The sequence below is a fragment of the Kogia breviceps genome, chromosome 8, assembly GCF_026419965.1.
Source record: "Kogia breviceps isolate mKogBre1 chromosome 8, mKogBre1 haplotype 1, whole genome shotgun sequence".
Lineage (NCBI taxonomy): Eukaryota > Metazoa > Chordata > Mammalia > Artiodactyla > Physeteridae > Kogia > Kogia breviceps.
Genome location: NC_081317.1, coordinates 95505081 through 95523786, shown reverse-complemented (window position 1 = coordinate 95523786; position 18706 = coordinate 95505081). Strand labels below are relative to the sequence as shown.

The window sequence follows — 18706 nt, the reverse complement described above, 5'->3', positions numbered from 1 at the left end:
TAAAAGATATTTAATCACAGCCAGAGAAGATCACTCTTTCTTCCACTCCAACTTCCTTTCCCAGAGTTGACAATGATCCTAAAAATGGACATGCATTACTCAGAATGAGTTGTGAACCTAGAGGAAGGATTGAGTTTTCTTTTTTCAAAATGAAGAAAATACTACCAAATTATTGTCAAATGAAGAGGCAAACACTATGCCATCAAAAGATGTAGAAAATAAAAGGTGCTATAGACATGTGTCAAGAACTTAAGTAAAAATAAAAATATTACTTTTTCTAAATTTTGTATGTTTAAGGTATTTATTAGTTTTTTAAAAATTGTAAATCATTGTGACTTTTTTCTCACTCTAAAATATAGTGTATTTTGTACCTAATTCTGTGTTCTTTCTTTTTTTAAAATCTTATTTTATCTTATTTTATTTTTGCAGTATGCAGGCCTCTCACTGTTGTGGCCTCTCCCGTTGTGGAGCACAGGCTCCAGACGCGCAGGCTCAGTGGCCATGGCTCACGGGCCCAGGTGCTCCACGGCATGTGGGATCTTCCCAGACCGGGGCACGAACCCGTGTCCCCTGCATTGGCAGGCGGATTCTCAACCACTGCGCCACCAGGGAAGCCCTGTGTTCTTTCTTAAAAAGGGTCTCCAAATTATATATGCTTTGGACCCCACCAATTCTGGATTCTTCCTTTGGGGGAGAGGATACAACATTTTTGGAAAGTAAGCTTTGTTCTTTCCTAACAAATCCATTTTGTAGTCACGCCTGAGCTGTGGCTAATTTCTCAAAATGGCAAACTGTGCTGTCATATGAGGCCTCAGAGAGCTGAGGGGACTCATCCCCAACACAGCCTGTCCACTCTGCCTCTGTCCCTCATGTCACGAACGAGGCAGAGCTCCGGCCCCGACCCACAGCACCTGGGCTGAGGGTCCCTGTCTGGTGTTCTCATCTGGCCAGCCAGACCCCAGACACAGGCAGGTGCCTTAGTCAGAATAAGGCTTAGGGGCTTAAACAACAGATGTTTCTTCTTCTCAGTTCTGGAGGCTGGAAGTCTCGGATCACGATGCTGGTGAAAGCCTGTTTCCTGGCATGTAGATGGCCGCCATCTGGCTGTACACTCACATACATGGCCTTGTCTCTCTGGTGCAGGGAGAGTCCAGCCTTCTCCTTTTCATAGATAATGCCATCATGGGGCCCATCTTCATGGCTTCGTCTAAACCTAATCATCTCTCAAAGGCCCCACCTCCAAATCTGTTACACTGGGGGCTGGGGCTTCAACATTTAAATCTGTGGGGACACAAACATTCAGCCTATCATAGCACGTGATGAAAAGCCACCTCTAGAAATGCTACAGATGACTGCAAGGGAGGGTCTATAGGCCACACTGTCCATCTCCTCTGTAAAGAGTCTTTATGCTCCAAGGACAGTACAAAGTCCCTGACAGCCACTCTTCACAAAGGCACTCCTGAACAGTCCCAGCCGAGTTGTGTGGACAGGAGACAAGGCGGGGAGCGGGCCTTGCATGTGGAGAGCGGTGGAGCCAGAGACAGTGGACGCCCTGGACGTGGCTTTTGCTTCTGCTTCTTCTCAGCCCAGACATGCCAGGGACACCACATTCCAGGTCTCATCTCCTACTTGCCTGACAACCTTGGGAAAGCTCCTCTGTGCCTAAGTCCTTGTCTGAAAATCAAGGGATTTAGACCATTAGCAGTGATGTCCCTTCTGGCTCAGGGGTTCTGCTACCGCAAATGGATTTCATACCATAGTTCAAGAGGAGAGAAAACATGCACAGTGTGGCCAGTGAGCATGCTCACTTCTGCACCTCTGCACTGGCTCTTTTCTACACGCAGCCAGACGGGTCCCATTGAACTTCAGTTGGATCTGCCCTAACACCTTCCTGAAGTTGGACAGACTGCTTTGCCCAAAGCAAAGTCCTCCCAATGCCCGAGAGCCCTCGGTAACCTTGCCCCCATCCTCCATTTCTCCCCCTCTCACTCCACCAGCCACAGTAGCCTCGTGGTGGCCTGGTCCTCCTAGCACACTCCTGGCCTCTGGGTACCCACACATGCTGTTCCCTCATCAGGATGGCTCCCAGCTGCTTTCAGGTCTCTGCTCAAATGTCTCCTTCACAGTCAGGCCCTTCCTTGCCATCCAGCATAAAACAGAACCCCCAACCACAGCATGCTCTAGTCCCTTCCTTAAATGCTCTGATGTGCTGTGCAGCTCTTGTTCAATCATTCAGTGTCTACTTCTGCCAGTGACATGTGGGCTCCACGAGGCAGATGCCTCCGTCTCCAATGCCCAGGACGGAGCTGGTGTCCAGTGCCTCACGCAACTGTGGACATGAATAAATGCTGGTCCACAGATGGACGAGTTGGTTTAAATGATGGGAAAGTAGGCAGGAGACACATTCTTTAGGGAAACCTAGATGAGGCCAGAGAAGACCCAGTTGGAAGGACCCCACAACTGTGGGGCTGTCCCAGGGTGGGTGTTCCCTGCAACACCCCCTTGTCTAAGTGGGGAGCAGGCGGTCTCCCTGAATGCAGCTATTCCCCGGCAAGAGCCTGAGCGCAGGCTTCTGAACCGGTGAGAAGGCAGAGGACTTGCTGTTTGGATAACCCAACTTGGGGCTGACTTAACGTACTAAGATGCCATGTATGCAGTCCCATGACAGGTGTGTTGGAAATTATTCCTAAGAAGGTGGCAGAAGTTCAAACCTCAGGGGAAAATGAGCTGATAGGTGCCACACTGAGGGGAAACAATATCCCTCTGTCCCATGATTTCTGCCAGTAACCATTACTGCATCCACTAAGCCATCAACCCAGTCATGCTGTGTGCCAGCCTGGGCTGCTCTGGACTTGTATTTAGGATCTTTTTTTTTTTTTTAAAGAGTATTGTGTTTAAGATCATTTCTTAAATAACAGGGATTATGGGAAAGTCTGAGGAAAATTCTTTACATAGATGGATGCTCAGAGAAAACACTTCAATTCTAGGAAGAGTTTACAGTGCCAGCTGGGTGTGACTCCACATCCTTGGTCATGGGGCTACACTACTGTGTAAGTGTCTGAGGCCAGATTGGGGCACTCAGTCAGCATGTCTGGGGTGGGGGTCACTGAGCAGTGACAAACACAGGTGAGCATGCCTTGGCTGGCAGCCCCCCTGCATGCCACCAGCCACAGCACCTCGGGGGAATGAAGTCGACACCTGTCTGAGACAGCTCCTCACCCTCCCTGGACCACCGACCCTGCCCCAAGGTGGCCTGCATCTCCAGCACCTTCAGGATTGAGGTGCACTGACCACTGAAGATAAGAGTGAGCAGGCCTTGAGACACACACCTCATTTCTGAGATTATGAGGCCAGAGTCTGCACACCTGCTTGTGATCAAGTTCCTGCACTAACCTTTCGTATGAGCGACTCCCAGCAAATTTTCTTTACTATCCATCCTATTGGTACTTCTCACCAAGCAAAAAGAGAAGAAAAAAAAGTCTGAGATCTTGGGGCAAACGTGAGCAAACACACTGCAGTATCTCTAGCTTGGATGGATAGCCACAGATAGTGTTATGCATCCCATGTTTGTCATTAAAAGCTGAATATGTGGCTGAATAGATATTCTTCAATGATGTCCCTCGGTGCCCAAGAAAAGTGTTCACTTTGGGGCCATACTGGGCAAAACAAATGCTGAATTCCATGAGATGGATCTAATTTGAGATGTCTGTGCAGCCAACCAACACACGTGTTTTTTTTGTTTTGGTTTGGTTTTTTTTGTGGTACGCGGGCCTCTCACTGTTGTGGCCTCTCCCATTGCAGAGCACAGGCTCCGGACGTGCAGGCTCAGAGGCCATGGCTCACGGGTCCAGCCGCTCCGCGGCACGCGGGATTCCCCCGGACCAGGGCACCATCCCGTGTCCCCTGCATCGGCAGGCGGACTCTCAACCACTGTGCCACCAGGGAAGCCCAACACACGTGTTTTGATGATAGCACATGATCCCTTCCCCAGGGTCACCAGGACTCCAGGGATGGGGAGGCTGAGCTACCCCTAAATGTCCAAGCAGGCCTGGAGCTACTGGGTGAAGGGAAAAGACACAATACTTACAAAAACTTTCCATTTGTCTTTGATCCTATCAGGACAATATGCTCAGATTCATCCCGAGAGATTTTTCCGTGGAACCAGGGCATTTTTTCATGGGCTGTGGTGGCTATCAGCTTCTCCAGCTGAGGTTTCTGGCTGATAATGGCCTGCTCGAGAGCTTGACCCTGCCAGGAGGAGAAGAGAGTGAAGCCATACCAAGTGAAAGTGACGAGAAAGACGCAGAAAGCATTTCCAATCTATCCTAAGTCCTGACATGGTAAAATGTAATCACATTTATTTATGTGTTTGTATGTTCATTCAATAAATAAAGCCAATAGATCTTATGTATTATTTAAGTGCCTTCAAGTATATAACTAACAAAATAGATTTTAGGATACAGAGGTGGGCACTTTAAAAGCCACATTGGGCTTTAGAAACCATCTGGTATAATCCATGAGGTCTAGAGAATGGTCTTCCTGCCCTCTTTCAATCAGTTGCCTCCTAGAACTGATTGTTCTGTGTTAGACCCTGATCACATAATAATAATCAGGAAGATGTAAGACATGCCTTTTCCCATCTGCCTCTACAAGGCTTCACTCTGAGCACTTACACATGTTGCTGCCTGTAACTGCAAGAGATGTGATCACAGAAAGAGGAGACAAACCTTGACAACATGGAAAACAAAAATGAGAAAAAGGCTGACAGCTGGGTGAATTTGCTTCTTCAACTGTTCTTAGTGGGAGAGAAATAGATATCTTTCACAGTAGTAAATAAACAACCTGAGCTGATTATTCCAAGTTATAAAAAGAATCAGAAGTGAAAATAAAAACATAACCAACCCACACGAGGAGATGGAAGGGGGGAGGGAAGGCAGAAGGGAAGGTGAATTTGAAAATTTTGTCATGCTTCACAGATGGAATGAAAAACAAAAGCAGTAATAGTTACGTCCCAGACAGGCATCCGATTCAAAGTGAGCAGAGGGCAAAAGCAAAAGGGTGTGGAATACTACTCGGCCATAATAAAGAATGGACCCCTGAAGCACAGCTGACTCACGAATGCATTATGCGGAGTGTAAGAAGCTGGTCTGGAAAGGCTACATGCGGTGTGAGTCCATTTATATGCATTCTGGACAAGGCAAAACTATAGGGACAGAAATCAGATGAGGAGTTGCCAGGGGCTGGGGTTGGGGGTGAACATGAGGATGCTTGATGGGTGGTGGAACTATTGCATGTCTTGACTGGGGTGGGGGGCTACATGATGCCATGTGATTGTCAAAAAAATCATAGAACTATATACCTAAAAAGGATGAATTTCACGGTGTGCAAATTACACCTCAATAACTGTGACTTATCTGATTTTAAAAAAGAGTAAAAAGATGGTCTAAGACTTATGTAATGAATACTAATGAAAAACACTGAATACATAGTATCTGTTTGTAAGACTGAATTCAGTGCAGAACATATTAAAGGAGTAAAGAAGTCGGTGTATAGAATCCTCAGAAAGACTGTACTGTCATACATCCACATGGATATATAGACAACATACATCCAGGAAACACAAGGAAATGGTTGAACACGTGGGTCTGAGCAGGAGACCATCAGCCAGCCTGGTGGCCCCTGATATCAAGTGCTGCTGAGACTGTGGCAGGAATGTAAGTTGTCACAACCTCTGGGACCTTTCTGGATGACACCCTGTCAATATGTCCAAATCCTTCACTGTTCAGGATTATCCTGCTGATGCTGCGTAAAGTGTTAGGAGAATGTTACTAGCAGCATTATTTATAAACAATGAAGGTGTCCATCAATAGGTACTAGTAAAATAAATTATGGTGCACAGGAGGGACCATCAGGCAACCAGTAACAGGCTGATGCAGCTGTGTGTCTGTCGACATGGAAAGTTCTTCAAGAGATATTATGAAGGGGTGAAATCAAGAGCCAATCAGTGTGTTCAGTATGACTCTCTTGGGTAAATAAAAACCAGCATATGCCTGTGATGCCTCTCTGAAAGGGCCCAGCACGAATTGGGTAACAGTGGTTTCCTGTGGTGGAGAAACCCACATGGCTGGCACAGTAGGGGCCCACCCTCTCAAGTGTGACCACGAAAGAGGAAAGGCTGTCTTCCTGGACTGAAGCATTTGGGGGCCCACGCTGATGACTAAGGAATAGGTTGCTTATCTGAGGCACCACTGCATGGCTATCATGCAACTGGGTGCCTGTGTGGAATTCCAGGGCCCGCAAGCACACGAGACCGTGCACCGCCGCCGTCAGGGGACCGGCTGCCGCCCACCTGTAGGTTCCATGTCTGTTTCACATACTCCCGGATGAGGTTCTCCTTCAGGTCCTCAAAGGGGCCGGTTTTGGGCTGCACCCCGGGCGGCCGGTTGAAGGGCTTCTTGAGGAGGCAGATGAGGCCATCCAGCTCCTGGGAGTGATAGTGGCAAAGCTCGGCGGGGCTGCCATGGGCCCTGCCGCCCGAGATGGCGTACGTCCCGTTTAGCTCCCGCTCGATGGTGTAGTGATGCGCCTTCCGGTCGTGCGCCACCGACAGGGCGAAGCCGCCCAGGTAGTTGCGGCTCTGGCGCAGCAGGTAGAGCCCGTCGCTCATGCCCCCCTGGGCCAGGTAGTCTTCTGCCTCCTCCCGGGTGATGTTGCCGAAGAAGAAGGGCAGGTGGTTAGCGCTGTCGCCCATCCCTGCGCCTTCCCCTCAGGTGTCCACCTGGCAAAACAAAGACGGGGCAGCGGTCAGGACCTGAGCGGCACGACGCTGTTAGAGCAACGACCCTCCAGATAAGGAGGCAAGTTCTCCTGCCAGGCGGAAGCTCTTCCTTCTGGGACTCGGGTCTAGAGCCTGAACTAACTGTGCCCTCGTCCTTTCTGCCCACGTAACCATTACATTTCCAAACACACCCTCTCAATATTGGACCAAGAAACAGAGCATTGGACCAATGCAGTCAAATTAATCTTTTGTGTGTGTGTGTGTGGGGGGGGAAACTGAGAATTCTAAGAGACAAACTAAAAAGAGAAGTCCCCTTGCAAAACAGGGCTTAGGAGCTCTCTGACAGTCAGTGGGGCACAGGGGCAGAACCCAGATGAGCCCCTTGTTCTCTGGAGATGCAGACAGTTGTCAAGAACACTCACGCTGGTCAGTTATGTGCAGTGAAGATGTCACTGGACTCCTTCTACGTGAACATTGAGGGTCTACTGTGTCACACGCTATAGCTGGACACCAGAGAGCTGAGCACTGGCCACGTTTATATATGTCAAACCTCTGGCCAGGAGGTAGGACAGGCAAGTGGCTGGCCTGAGGCATGAAAGTTCCATCCTCCCAGAGCCCCAGGACTCAGAGACACACTGTCCCCTTCCCATCCTCCTTCAGACCACTTCCTGGCACCCTCCTTGTACCATCTGCCGGGACAGTATTGAAGAAATAGTGCAGGTTCCACATTTGATGAGGACACCTGTCACCAAAAACAGATACTTCTCGCACTAAACACACACTTCAGAGGGAAAGTGTGAAGGCAGTGAATGCAATTTGACAGGAAGACTGTTTGATCATTTGTGGTTGTAGATGAGAAGGATCTATATTGCCAGTCCAAAAAGTATCCAAAATAGTGTATATTTTAACCGAAAGGGGCTTGTCATCAATGGAAAAGTATCTAGATGACTGCATCTGTGCATCTAGGGAGATGTTACACACACGTTACACACACAGACATACACACAGACACACAAAGAAACACACACAGACCCACACACCACACACATACAGAGACAGATACACACACACGATTATGTGAAACAGCCTCTTCTCAACAGGACTTACCTTACAAAAGACAGTAGAACATAGTGCCTGCCTGGTAGAGGTAACAGAATTTTCTCCAGGCAATATTGTCAAATCAGTATTCCCGAGTGAGCCCCGCAAAAGACATGGGTTTTATTATAATTTGATTGTACAAATAATTTTCTCATTTGCTTCTCTTAATATTTGACTATCAATCATTAATTTTTCTTTGTCAAAGTTTCTAAACATTTATTTTCCAGCAAGGTTTTGCTTTCTCTTAAAAGTACCATCCAGAGCTTCCCTGGTGGCGCAGTGGTTGCGAGTCTGCCTGCCGATGCAGGGGACACGGGTTTGTGCCCCGGTCCGGGAGGATCCCACATGTCGCGGAGCGGCTGGGCCCGTGAGCCATGGCCGCTGAGCCTGCACGTCCGGAGCCTGTGCTCCGCAACGGGAGAGGCCACAACAGTGGGACGCCTGCGTACTGCAAAAAAATTAAAAAAGTACCATCCACTCTTAAAGCAAAGACATCTGCTATTAACCAAAAGACATCCCTGGAAAGATGAGTAGATGAGTAGATGTGTCTTTGGGAGCAGTAGTTCCCTTCTGCTTTTTTCTTTTTCTCAGGCTAATCCCCCTATGCCATTTGTGTTACAGTTTCAGCCCCTGCCCCCCCATCCCCCAAAGAGTGTGGGCTCTGGCCTCCTTTCTCATGCTCCGCTCTGTTCCTGCAGTGGGTCTTCCAGGGCCTCACCTATCCGTCGTGCACAGTGAGCCCACCTGTACTTCCAACTCCTGTCCCCTGCAGCCCAGCACTTTTCCAACCTCCATGTGCCTACACATCACCTGAACTCAGTTAAGCGCAGGGGCCAGCCAAGCTGCAGTGACAACAATCTGGGTGGTGCTGATGCTGGGCCCCTGACCGTATCTGAGGCTGAGATCTCCATGTACTACCCGCCTGCCTTCCTCAGCCCAGGCCCTCCCCCAGCCAGGAACCCAGAGTTCTTCAAGAGTCCTTGCTTTCTCTCAGGCTGGTTTTCCAAATGGCCGTGGTGTGTGTTCCGTTCCCTCTATATCTCTTACCACTGCCCTTTCTAATGCATCACTCCCAGCTCTACTGCTGTAAGCACTGATGTCCTGCTGCCCTGCCATCCCCTCCCCTCCTATTCCTGCTTCATCTGCCCTGTAGGCCCACAGTTCCCTGCAGCTTGCCCCATCCCTCTCTGCGTATCAGCCTCATTCCTAGCAGGCTCGGTCCACAGGCCACGGCTGTTCCCTCCAATCTCCTTGCTCTGCTCTCACACTCCCTCTGCTTGAGGGACACACCATCTTGCACACCTGCCCCAGATGCACCCTCGATCTCAGCGGTCCCTAGTGCTTGGGACTTCTCACAGAACTACTACCAACCGTTGGCCTCAACAGTAAGTCTTCAAAAACAATATTGTAAGTGTTTACAAATATTTTTAAATTTACATAAATCTTAACAATTATCAGTTTTAAGATTCATCAGTTTGCCACTAAGATTTACATCGGTGCTGGCCCTCTGCTGTGAATCCCACGTTGAAGCGAACCAACATGACAAGATAGAAGATAGGCGGAAAGGCAGCCTGCCAGGCCCATCCTCCAGGCCCATGCGGGATGTTCCTGAATGGCTCTGATGGTGCATGTCAGACTCACCCCTAAGCAGGTGGTACCTCTCTGGCTTCCCTGGGAGGGGAAAGGCCTGGCTGCCCTCAGTGTCAGCAGTGCCTGGCCAAGCAGCCCTTGTATAATGGTGTGATTTCCTGTGCTGGAGGTGACACTGGGCGAGGGCCTGAGAAAATGCACTGGGCCGTTGCCGTTGGTGGTGGTTTTGATAGTAGAGATGGTTTATTGCAAGGACAGGTTAGGCACGTTCTTGGGCTGTTTAATTTGGGGGATGAACAACATCTGCGATGCCCTGCTTATGCCTTCTCAGGACCGGCTCCCACAGGCCATGGTTACAGGAGACGGTCACCTGCATTGCAGCCGCAGTCCACAGAAGCTGCGTCACTGCACTGCTGCTCTCAGCCCTGTTCCTCAGACAGTAGCTCTCGCTCACTATGGTAAATAAGTACAGACAGCAGCTTCCCCTCTGTGCTGTGTACTCCCCTCCACACGCCCGTTGACTTGGCCCCCTCTCCGTCCACACTTGCTCACAGGCACTGCTTAAATCTTCCTTTTCTTTGGACCCCAGGGAAAGTCTGGAGCTCAAAATCTGTTTAACACACACAGGGATAATACTCTCCTCAACAGTGCCTAGAACTTGTTACCTATTTTTTTTGTCTATTTCAACATTCCCAGTTATTTTTCACCATGTGTGAAATCACTTTATTGTGATAAATCAGCTTTATTCCAAAGCTCAAAACTGAGAAACAAAAGAGGCTGTTGGTCCCCATGGACCAGTCTCCCCAACTCCTCCCCAGATGCCCCCAGCACCTCAGCTGGTGCACAGGTAGCTCTTGAGTAAAGTGAGGTGAGTGCCTCAAAACACTACAGCATTGGGGAGGGTTGGATTGGGAGTTTGGGACTAGCAGATGTAAGCTATTACATGTAGAATGGATAAACAACAAGGGTCTACTGTGTAGCACAGGGGACTATATTTGATGTCCTGTAATAAACCATAATGGAAAAGAATATGAAAAAGAATATATATGTATAACTGAATCACTTTGCTGTATACCTGAAACTAATACAACACTGTAAATCGACTATGCTTCAATTTAAAAAAAAATAACACTACAGCATCATTTGCTTTTTGGGGCCTTTTTATGACATAGGTTCAAGGTGGATTTCACACTAGAAAAATGTTTTATAACATGAAATAATGTTTTGTGATGACTGGGCAGCCTATCCCCCTTCCTGGCTTAGTTCTTCTCCAGAGCACACCTCCATGGGTAACAACCCTTTAACACACTGTAACTTGCTGTTGAATTGGATTCTTTTCTCCGTCCCCACACCAGAGCACCAGCTCTGAGAGGTGAGAAGAGGATGCCTTTGTTCACTGCCCTGTCTCAGCACACAGCAGGTGGTCAAAAATATTTGTTGATTAATAGGTATTGTAATAGGAAAGAACAAATCTGACTCCATATTGGATGCGTTTCTCTTACTTTAACCTTTGTATTCTATTGCTTTTGCTAATAGGATGTTGCCCATAGCTTAGAGAACATATAATGGCCCATCTCTGGGAGCCCTGCCTCCCATGCCTGAGTGTTAAGTTAAAATACCTTCCTTTAGCTCACAGGAAATATCCTGACAAGGCCCACCTGTGAATGGCCACAGGAAAAGAAGAAATTAACACATTGCCTGCAGAGTCTGGCCAGAACCAGGAAATACTTGCAACAACTTAGTGTCACTTTTTTTTACTTTACCTCCTTACCTCCCCCTCTTTGCTCTAGAAAAGAAACTAGCATCCAAAGCCCAGTAAGATGGTTCTTTGGGAGAGTAGTCCACCATCTTCTTGGTCTGAATAAAGTTGCTATTCCTTGCCCCAATACCTCATCTCTCAATGTATTGGCCTGTTGTACATCAATCTTGGACTTGGTAACAGTATGATTAAGTGAAAGCAGCTTTCAAATTAATGTGTCCGGAGCAATCTAGTTTTGTTTTTAAAAGGTTCCATGTACCCAAGTATGTAATAACATACACCTAGAGAGTGAGAAAAGAGACAGAAAGTCTGAGAGGCCAGTGGGTATGGAGGAAGGACCCTGGCTGGTTTTACTGGCCTCTTTTGTATTTTCTTTCAAAGCCTCTGCACTGCCCCATCCTCTTCTACCTACTGTCCTCTGCCTGGCCTTTACTCCATACTCCATGAATCTGCTCTTGCCAATGCCACCAACCTCTAAATGGCCAAACTCAAGGTCACTCCTCTGGCCCTATCTTGCTTGACCCCCCCCAGCAGTGCTGGATGCCACCCAGCACTCCCACTTCAGTGGGTCAGTCCCTCTTCTTGGCTGACCCCTCCCCAGTCCACGGCTCCTTCCTTCACTTAATCTGCAACCTAGTGTTGGGTCTTCAGCTGCGTCTTCTCCCGGCACGTGGCTCCACTACCAACGATGTGCCCGTGGATCCCACATCCATCTCTCCAGGCTGAGCTCCTGACCTAAACACTGCTTACCTAGCATTTCCACCTGAACATCTAAAGGGCAACTCAACCTTCAGGTGCCTAAAATGGGACTTTCAATTGCTCACGCTTGGTCCTCCCTGAGCCCCTCCTAATTGAGGAAATGACACCAACTCTAACCAGTTGCTCAGGACGAGACCCTAGAGACTTTCAGGATCCCTCCTTTTCACTCATCATGCATGTCTAATCCACTAGCTCAGAAAAAAACATGTTTTCTTTCAGATGTGTCCAGGCCACCCTGGAACATGTCCCTTTGAGAAGCAGTGAGCTCCATTCAGAGACCAATGGGCTCCATCATGGGCTGGGGAATCTCAAAGGAGGTTGGACCAGCTGGTCTCCAGGGATCTCTTATCAGTTTTCCTCTAAAACATATCCCAAATCCACGTCTTCTCTCTTTTTCCCCTGACGTTGCCTGGGTAGAAGGTCTATCACCTCTCACTCACGCGGATGGAAGTCTTACCCGTTAGTTCTCCCTTCTGCCCAGCCCTCCTCATGGACCATTCCCCACACAGCAGGCGGAGTGATACTAGCAAGCCACCTCCCTCTCCCAGACACATCCCAAACCCTCTGCCTCCGGCCTTCAAGCCCTACTTGGTTTGGCCTGAGCCCCCTCCTCACCTTGCACACTTGCCCATCTCACCCGTGCTCACCACATCCAGCCACACCACCCTTCTTACTGTCCCAACTGCTGTACTTTCCCCCATGGCTGGTTTCCTCCTTCTCAGGCCTGTGGTCTCAGCTCACGTCACCTCCTCAGAGGGGCGCATGCTGATGGCCGAGTCTAAGGTGGCTTCATGCCCCCGTTCATCTTTATCTCCTGAAAAGGTTTATTTCCTGTATCACATTCCCCACAAGCCTGCCCTCATACAAGGTAAGGTCCAAGGTCTGGAAGAATCGACCTGCATCCCCAACACTTAGGGGCTTCCCCGGGGCTCACAAAATACCTATTAAATGGAAACCTGCTGATCTCTCCTTTTTAGAGTTTCTACAGTGAATAATGCCATTGCTTTACTAATATAAACTCCCACTGTGCAGCTGCTGCTTCGCCCAGGTGGAGAGCATGGTTGCAGAGTCAGAGAACCTTGGAGAACATGCGTCCTACCTCCTTTGAGAGCCAGACAATTCCAATTTGCCCAAGACCCTCTTAAAGGTGTAGTTGGCTTCAATGCCACCACCGCTGAGATCTAAACACACAAGTGCACAGGCCCCTCTTGGGCTGCTGTCAGTAGCCCACAAATGCGGCCATGGGTGGCTTCAGCTCCCAGTATCCACATTGGGTTTCTGGAAAATGAAAAGCTGCCCTTTTCACATGTGGTCAAAGCATGTCCCCCACCCTTGATTTACACAGTAAGACCGCTACATTTGCTCCCTCTCACACTCATTTTGTTGGTCTCACCCATTTCCACCTGTTACCTTTCATTACATCAGCACCGGGCTTCTCAACCTCGGCACTCTTGACACCTGGGCTGGATCATTCTCTGCTCTGGGGGCTTTCTTGTCTGCTATAGGCTGGGGTAGCAGCAATCCTGGCCTCCGGCCACTAACGCCAGCAGCTTCCCCCCATTCCCCAATAATGGCAACCATTTCCAGACATTGCCAAATGTTTCCTGGGGGCAGTGTCCCCAAATGTCCCTTGACTGGAAGCCACTGTGTTAGCGGTTTGACCTGCCCACAAATCTGATGTGTTCCTTCCATTGCTAGAGCACCTTCACCAATAAATTAGATAAATGAATATCCCTCTATCTAATTTATTACCACAATTCACTCTGAGCACAGGACAGGGAGGGGTGGAAAGGTTCAGAGCCCCGTGGAGGTAAATGTGCGCCGACCCTGGAGGAGAGCTAGGGGTGCAGAGCAGAGTCTGGGAGCCGGACAGGCTGGTGTCCCATCCCAGCTTGTGGGACCCGGGCACATTAGCATCACAGTTCTGCACCTGTGAGAGCGATGATGGTGGCACCAAAGTCACCGTAACTCACCGCAGTCATGATGGAGAGTGTGGATGGGTGCCCATGACAACTGGTACCTCTCGAGTGGGGGTTCCGAATAAGAGAGAAGGAGTGGTTCACGTGGAATGGTGAAGGGGAGGTATGGGCAGCCCACACTTGAAAGGAGAGTGTGTGTGTGCGTGTGTGTGTGTGTGTGTGTGTGTGTGCACGCATCCCCAGTAGACACCTTCACAAAGGCAAGATGGAGGCTTGACTGGAACCACAGACAATGTTTTCTTACTTTAAAATCCTGCGTAGTCAGGTAAGGCTTCATCCTCCATTCAATGCACTCTGAGGAGTTACATCTAGAATAGAGCCTATATCATCCCTGGGCTTTGATTCTGGCTGCCCACCGCCCCACACCCCTGCCAGGAGCCCCATCAGCAGCCCTCCCAGAGCCTGCAGAAATGAATTCCTGTGACCAATGATGAGCCCCTTGAATGCAACTAGCACTCTCATGTCTTCCTTGTTTGATTTAAGCACTACTGTATCCTTGTGCACTTCCTGACATGTTACAACCTCCCCTGCCAACTAGACTCTCACAGTCTATTTCCCCAGTCCCAGAACCAAGGCTGCCTGCATGACCTTTGCCCTTTAAAATGCATTTAGCTTGGAAAATATCACTAAGTTCTAGCTTATCAGACAGCAGTTCCATAGATTAAGAGGAATAGCCCAGGCTTGCCATAATAAACAAAACGTTTCAGATAAGATTTGAGCTAATTTTTTTTTAAAGTCACATTTCTGGGGGCAGCCTGAGCAGAAGATTAGGTACAGCTGCTCACATCTAGGCTAGTAGCTGAAAAAGCTGTCTGGAACCCACCACTCAGGTGGAAGGAAATTTCGTCCCCAGCAGAGCACAGAGTGAAGTCAACGTGATGAAGGGGGGCTGGGCTCTGCATGCCCACCCACCTCAGCTTTATAACCTCCTATTTTTAACTTGTCTGCATCCTGAAAGCCGTTAGAATAGATACTCCATAAGGATCAGTATGTTTACTGTATTGTTCCCTACTGCCTAGAACAGAGGCTACCCTAAGAATGGGCCTCCACCCTGCAAAGCTCGGTAGAGAATTATTATAGAATGTATACATGGCAGGCAGCCTCCTAGATGACACCATCGATCCTCATCTCATAGTTCCAGGCCTTCGTGTGGTCCCTCCCACACTGACTGAGGGCTGCCTGCACAGTGAGAGTGTGGGATGCCTGAGCCTAGCCTGTAAAGGCCTTTACAGTTTTCCTCTGGTCTCTGGGTCTCTCACCCTCGGAGAAGCCAGATGCCAAGTCCTGAGGGTGCTCAAGCAGCTCTTTGGGGAACTGAGGCCTGCAGATAACAGCCAGCATGGCCCTGCCACCCATAGGAGGGAGTCACCTCAGAAGAGGGTCCTCTAGGTCCAATGAGCCTTCAGACTATGCAGCACATGTGACTGCAGCCTCATAGGAGACCCTGAGCCAGGCCAACCCATCTCAAATTCCTGACCCACAAACACTGTGAGGGAAGCTAAATGATTATTGCTGTTTCAAGCCACTAAGTTTAGGGTAATCTGTTATGTAGCAATGGATAACTAAGGCAGCATGTGGAATAGGGTCACATGAGAGAAACAAAGGTGCTTCATAAATATTTGAATGATTTGTTGACAAACAAGGCCCCCAAATCTGGGGAGTGAGTGAGGGAAGTAATTAGAGGCTGGGTTCTGGCAGAGTCCGAATAAAACTTTCTGGTACTGAGGAGGGAGGAGGAGGAGGAGGAGATAAACTCCGAAGGTCAGGAGGGAGGGAAATGAAGTACATGTGCCCGGCGAGTGTCCCTAGGAGCTGCCATCTCAGTCTGCCTTCCTTCATTCCCTACTGCTACCCGCTGAAGACGGTCAGAGGCACTGACTCCAAGCTCTGCAAGGCTTGGGAACCAGGATCAGAGGCAGATCCCAAAGGTCAGATTAATTTACTATCTCTGACAACTGTAACTCACACACCTACACAGCATCCTTTCCTTCCCTTCTTCCTCCTCTCTTCATTATGTCAATATTGCTACCCTCGCCTCTATTCTCTTTTCATCTAATGCATAAAACAAAGCATAGTCAGCTCTCATTTTTGTCGGCCAGTAGTTAGGCTCTACAAAGGCACTGTGAACAATGAATTTTCAAATGCTGAAACACTGCTCCTGGGGAAAGACTGGGTTAGGTTCTTGTGAGCCTCTGGTCCACGACATTTTTGTCAACAGATCAATATATAACCTTGTTTCATGTGTGTTCCTGTTTAAAGAAACTCATTTCATATATATTGTTGACTTATTAACATTGTATTCACGGCCAACAGCACCATAACTCACACCTGAAGGAAGCTTATCTAACACGTGTTTTCTCTGTAAGGCATATCACAACCTTCTTGCCCTTAGGAACACCAGACAGCACTTCAGCACTATGCTTGGGGCTCTTCTAAATAAGAAAAGCACAGAAATATACAACACACTTGGCACTAAACAGACCACGGAAAGGACCCTTGTTTGCGTATGAGCTGAGATGAGGGCAGAGTGTCTCCTCATTCAACCTCAGCGGGCAATGTACGTCTTGGGCGACTCAAGTTTTTCACTGCCCTGCGTGTGTCCACAAATAACCACACAAATGTGGTGAGTATTGATGTGGGTATTGCAAATCTATTTTAGCGAGACGGTGGATTCATAAATATGGAATCTGTGAATAATGAGGATTGACTATAAGTGACTTTCCTCCACTCTCCCCGACCTGCCCTGAAAAGCTCCCACCTCGTGGGTAGATACACGATGATGCCTTAATATAAGACCGTGCTCTTAAATGTATTATTCTTATTCTCTAAATCTGTGTTCATTTCAGTGCTTTGAAACTTGGCATGGAACCAGAAGAGGTAGTCTATGTCTCTGTACTTTTATTTTTTTAATTTTTCTTAATTTTTTTAATTTTTATTTTTTAAATTTTTTAAGAGTGTAGAATATTTTTTATTGAATAATAATGTATACCTTAATCATACATTCCATAAATATCCCAACACTTGAATGCTAAAATTTCAGCTACAAAACGATCATTTGCTTACTTATATACACTTTTTTCTTTTTTTCTCCATTTTTAATAATTTTTTATTTTATATTGGAGGATAGTTGATTAACAATGTTGCATTAGTTTCAGGTGTGTGGCAAAGTGATTCAGTTATACATATACATGTGTCTATTCTTTTTCAAGTTCTTTTTTAAAACTCTATCTGCCCTGGTTATCACCAGCCCAGACCTGCACTTCAAGGCTTCTGCTTTTCTTAAGACCCATCAAACCATGGCTCCTGCAGGTGCTGCCCCCTTGACTACAGGGTTCAGCCCTTTCTACTTCCTGTGGAGAACATTTCATCAGCGCTTAGCACATTAAAGGTGGCTGATTTATCATCACTGGGCCACAGTTTCAGCACATAATGTGGACTGAAGTGACAGTGGCAAGAAGTAAATGGTACCCTGGGGAAACAACATCTGGGGACAATTTTTGCCATTGCCCTACCACACAGGGGAACAAAATCAGGAAGATGCAAAAAGATATCTTGGCTTATCATGCTCAAAGCCACACAGCCACCTCAATGCAAAGCAGCCCTGATAAAATTTGCCTGGGAATTTCCTTTGCAGGTCAAAGCTGAGAAAATTAAGTACCAGGACTTTGGTAAAAGAAAAAACTTCATCTGTGGGTTTGACTGATTTTCATAAGAAAGAGGAAAGAGCCCGGCTCAGAGGGAGAAGGGTTCTTCCTGGGTCAGTCAGGGACTTGCTGACTAGTTACAAGAAATGACCAGGCAAAGGGAGATGCAGATGGTACAGATCCACCCCAAACAGCACCTGCAAACAACTGCCCTCCATCAGTCTGCAAAGGGCCCTGGGCGCTGCCTTCTGCAGCAAGGTTTTGCTGCAAAAAAAGAAAACTCATGAACACATCTGCAGCCGCAACACGGAGAAACAGAACCCAAGGACCCAGCCTGAGTTGGCCCCATGTCCACCCTGCTTCCTGAGTGACACCAGCTGGCCTCCTGCAGGGCTGTCCCCAGGCTCCTCTGAGGCCTGCTGGGCCGGTCATACTGCTGCAGACCTGGTCTTCCGAGGCGGAAATGTACTTCGCGAATTCTGCGGAGTGGCCCCCGTTTTGCATTTGTGGTACGGCACAGTTTCTTAGATACAGACACACACATTTCAGAAACAGAAAGTAAGTCTAAGGCTGGCAAGAACATGATGTTTCACTAATATTTAGAAACATAGGGGCTGTTCCAATACTTGAAAACGTTATCCAAACCTTCAAAACCGAGTTTCTTTGCTTTGCCTTCAAAAACCCTGAAGGTCCTGAAAACGCATCAAGGAAAGACTGATGTATCTCAACCAACAACATCTGGATTTTCAGACTCCACAAGAGATGTTCAAGAACCTCTTTACTATGTCCACCTAATATTGCTCCCTCAACCTAATTAGCACAACTCACTGATACTATGCCTACATAAACGTTAACTCTTAACATAAACATTCACTCTCAACATATTTGGTTACAGATAAGCCACCAGCCCACCATAGTGGATTTAACTTTAAAATGTGAATCATTTATATTTTGTGGCTGCTGAGCCCGGGGCAGGAAAACTCAGCTCCAACTCCACCAGGGAGGGCAAGTTACCCCTGCACGACTCTACCAGGGCACCGAGTCACAGGCATGCTCTGCATGAGGCCGGATTTATGCACAAGGATGCGGTGATTAAAAA

The 18706-nt window shown here is 48.0% G+C and overlaps 1 protein-coding gene across 4 annotated transcripts in view; it reads right to left on the bottom strand.

Moving 5' to 3' along the window:
• The window catches only part of SYK (spleen associated tyrosine kinase), a 93455-nt gene that overhangs the window by 46383 nt on the left and 28366 nt on the right, over positions 1-18706 (bottom strand). For all 4 annotated transcript variants that reach the window (XM_067039805.1, XM_059071507.2, XM_067039803.1 and 1 more), the window contains exons 2-3: positions 6350-6778; positions 4088-4248 (exon numbers count right to left, since the gene is read on the bottom strand). In XM_067039805.1, coding sequence (XP_066895906.1) covers positions 4088-4248; positions 6350-6751 — 563 coding nt within the window. In that variant the 5' untranslated portion in view covers positions 6752-6778. The remainder of the gene's footprint in view (positions 1-4087; positions 4249-6349; positions 6779-18706) is intronic.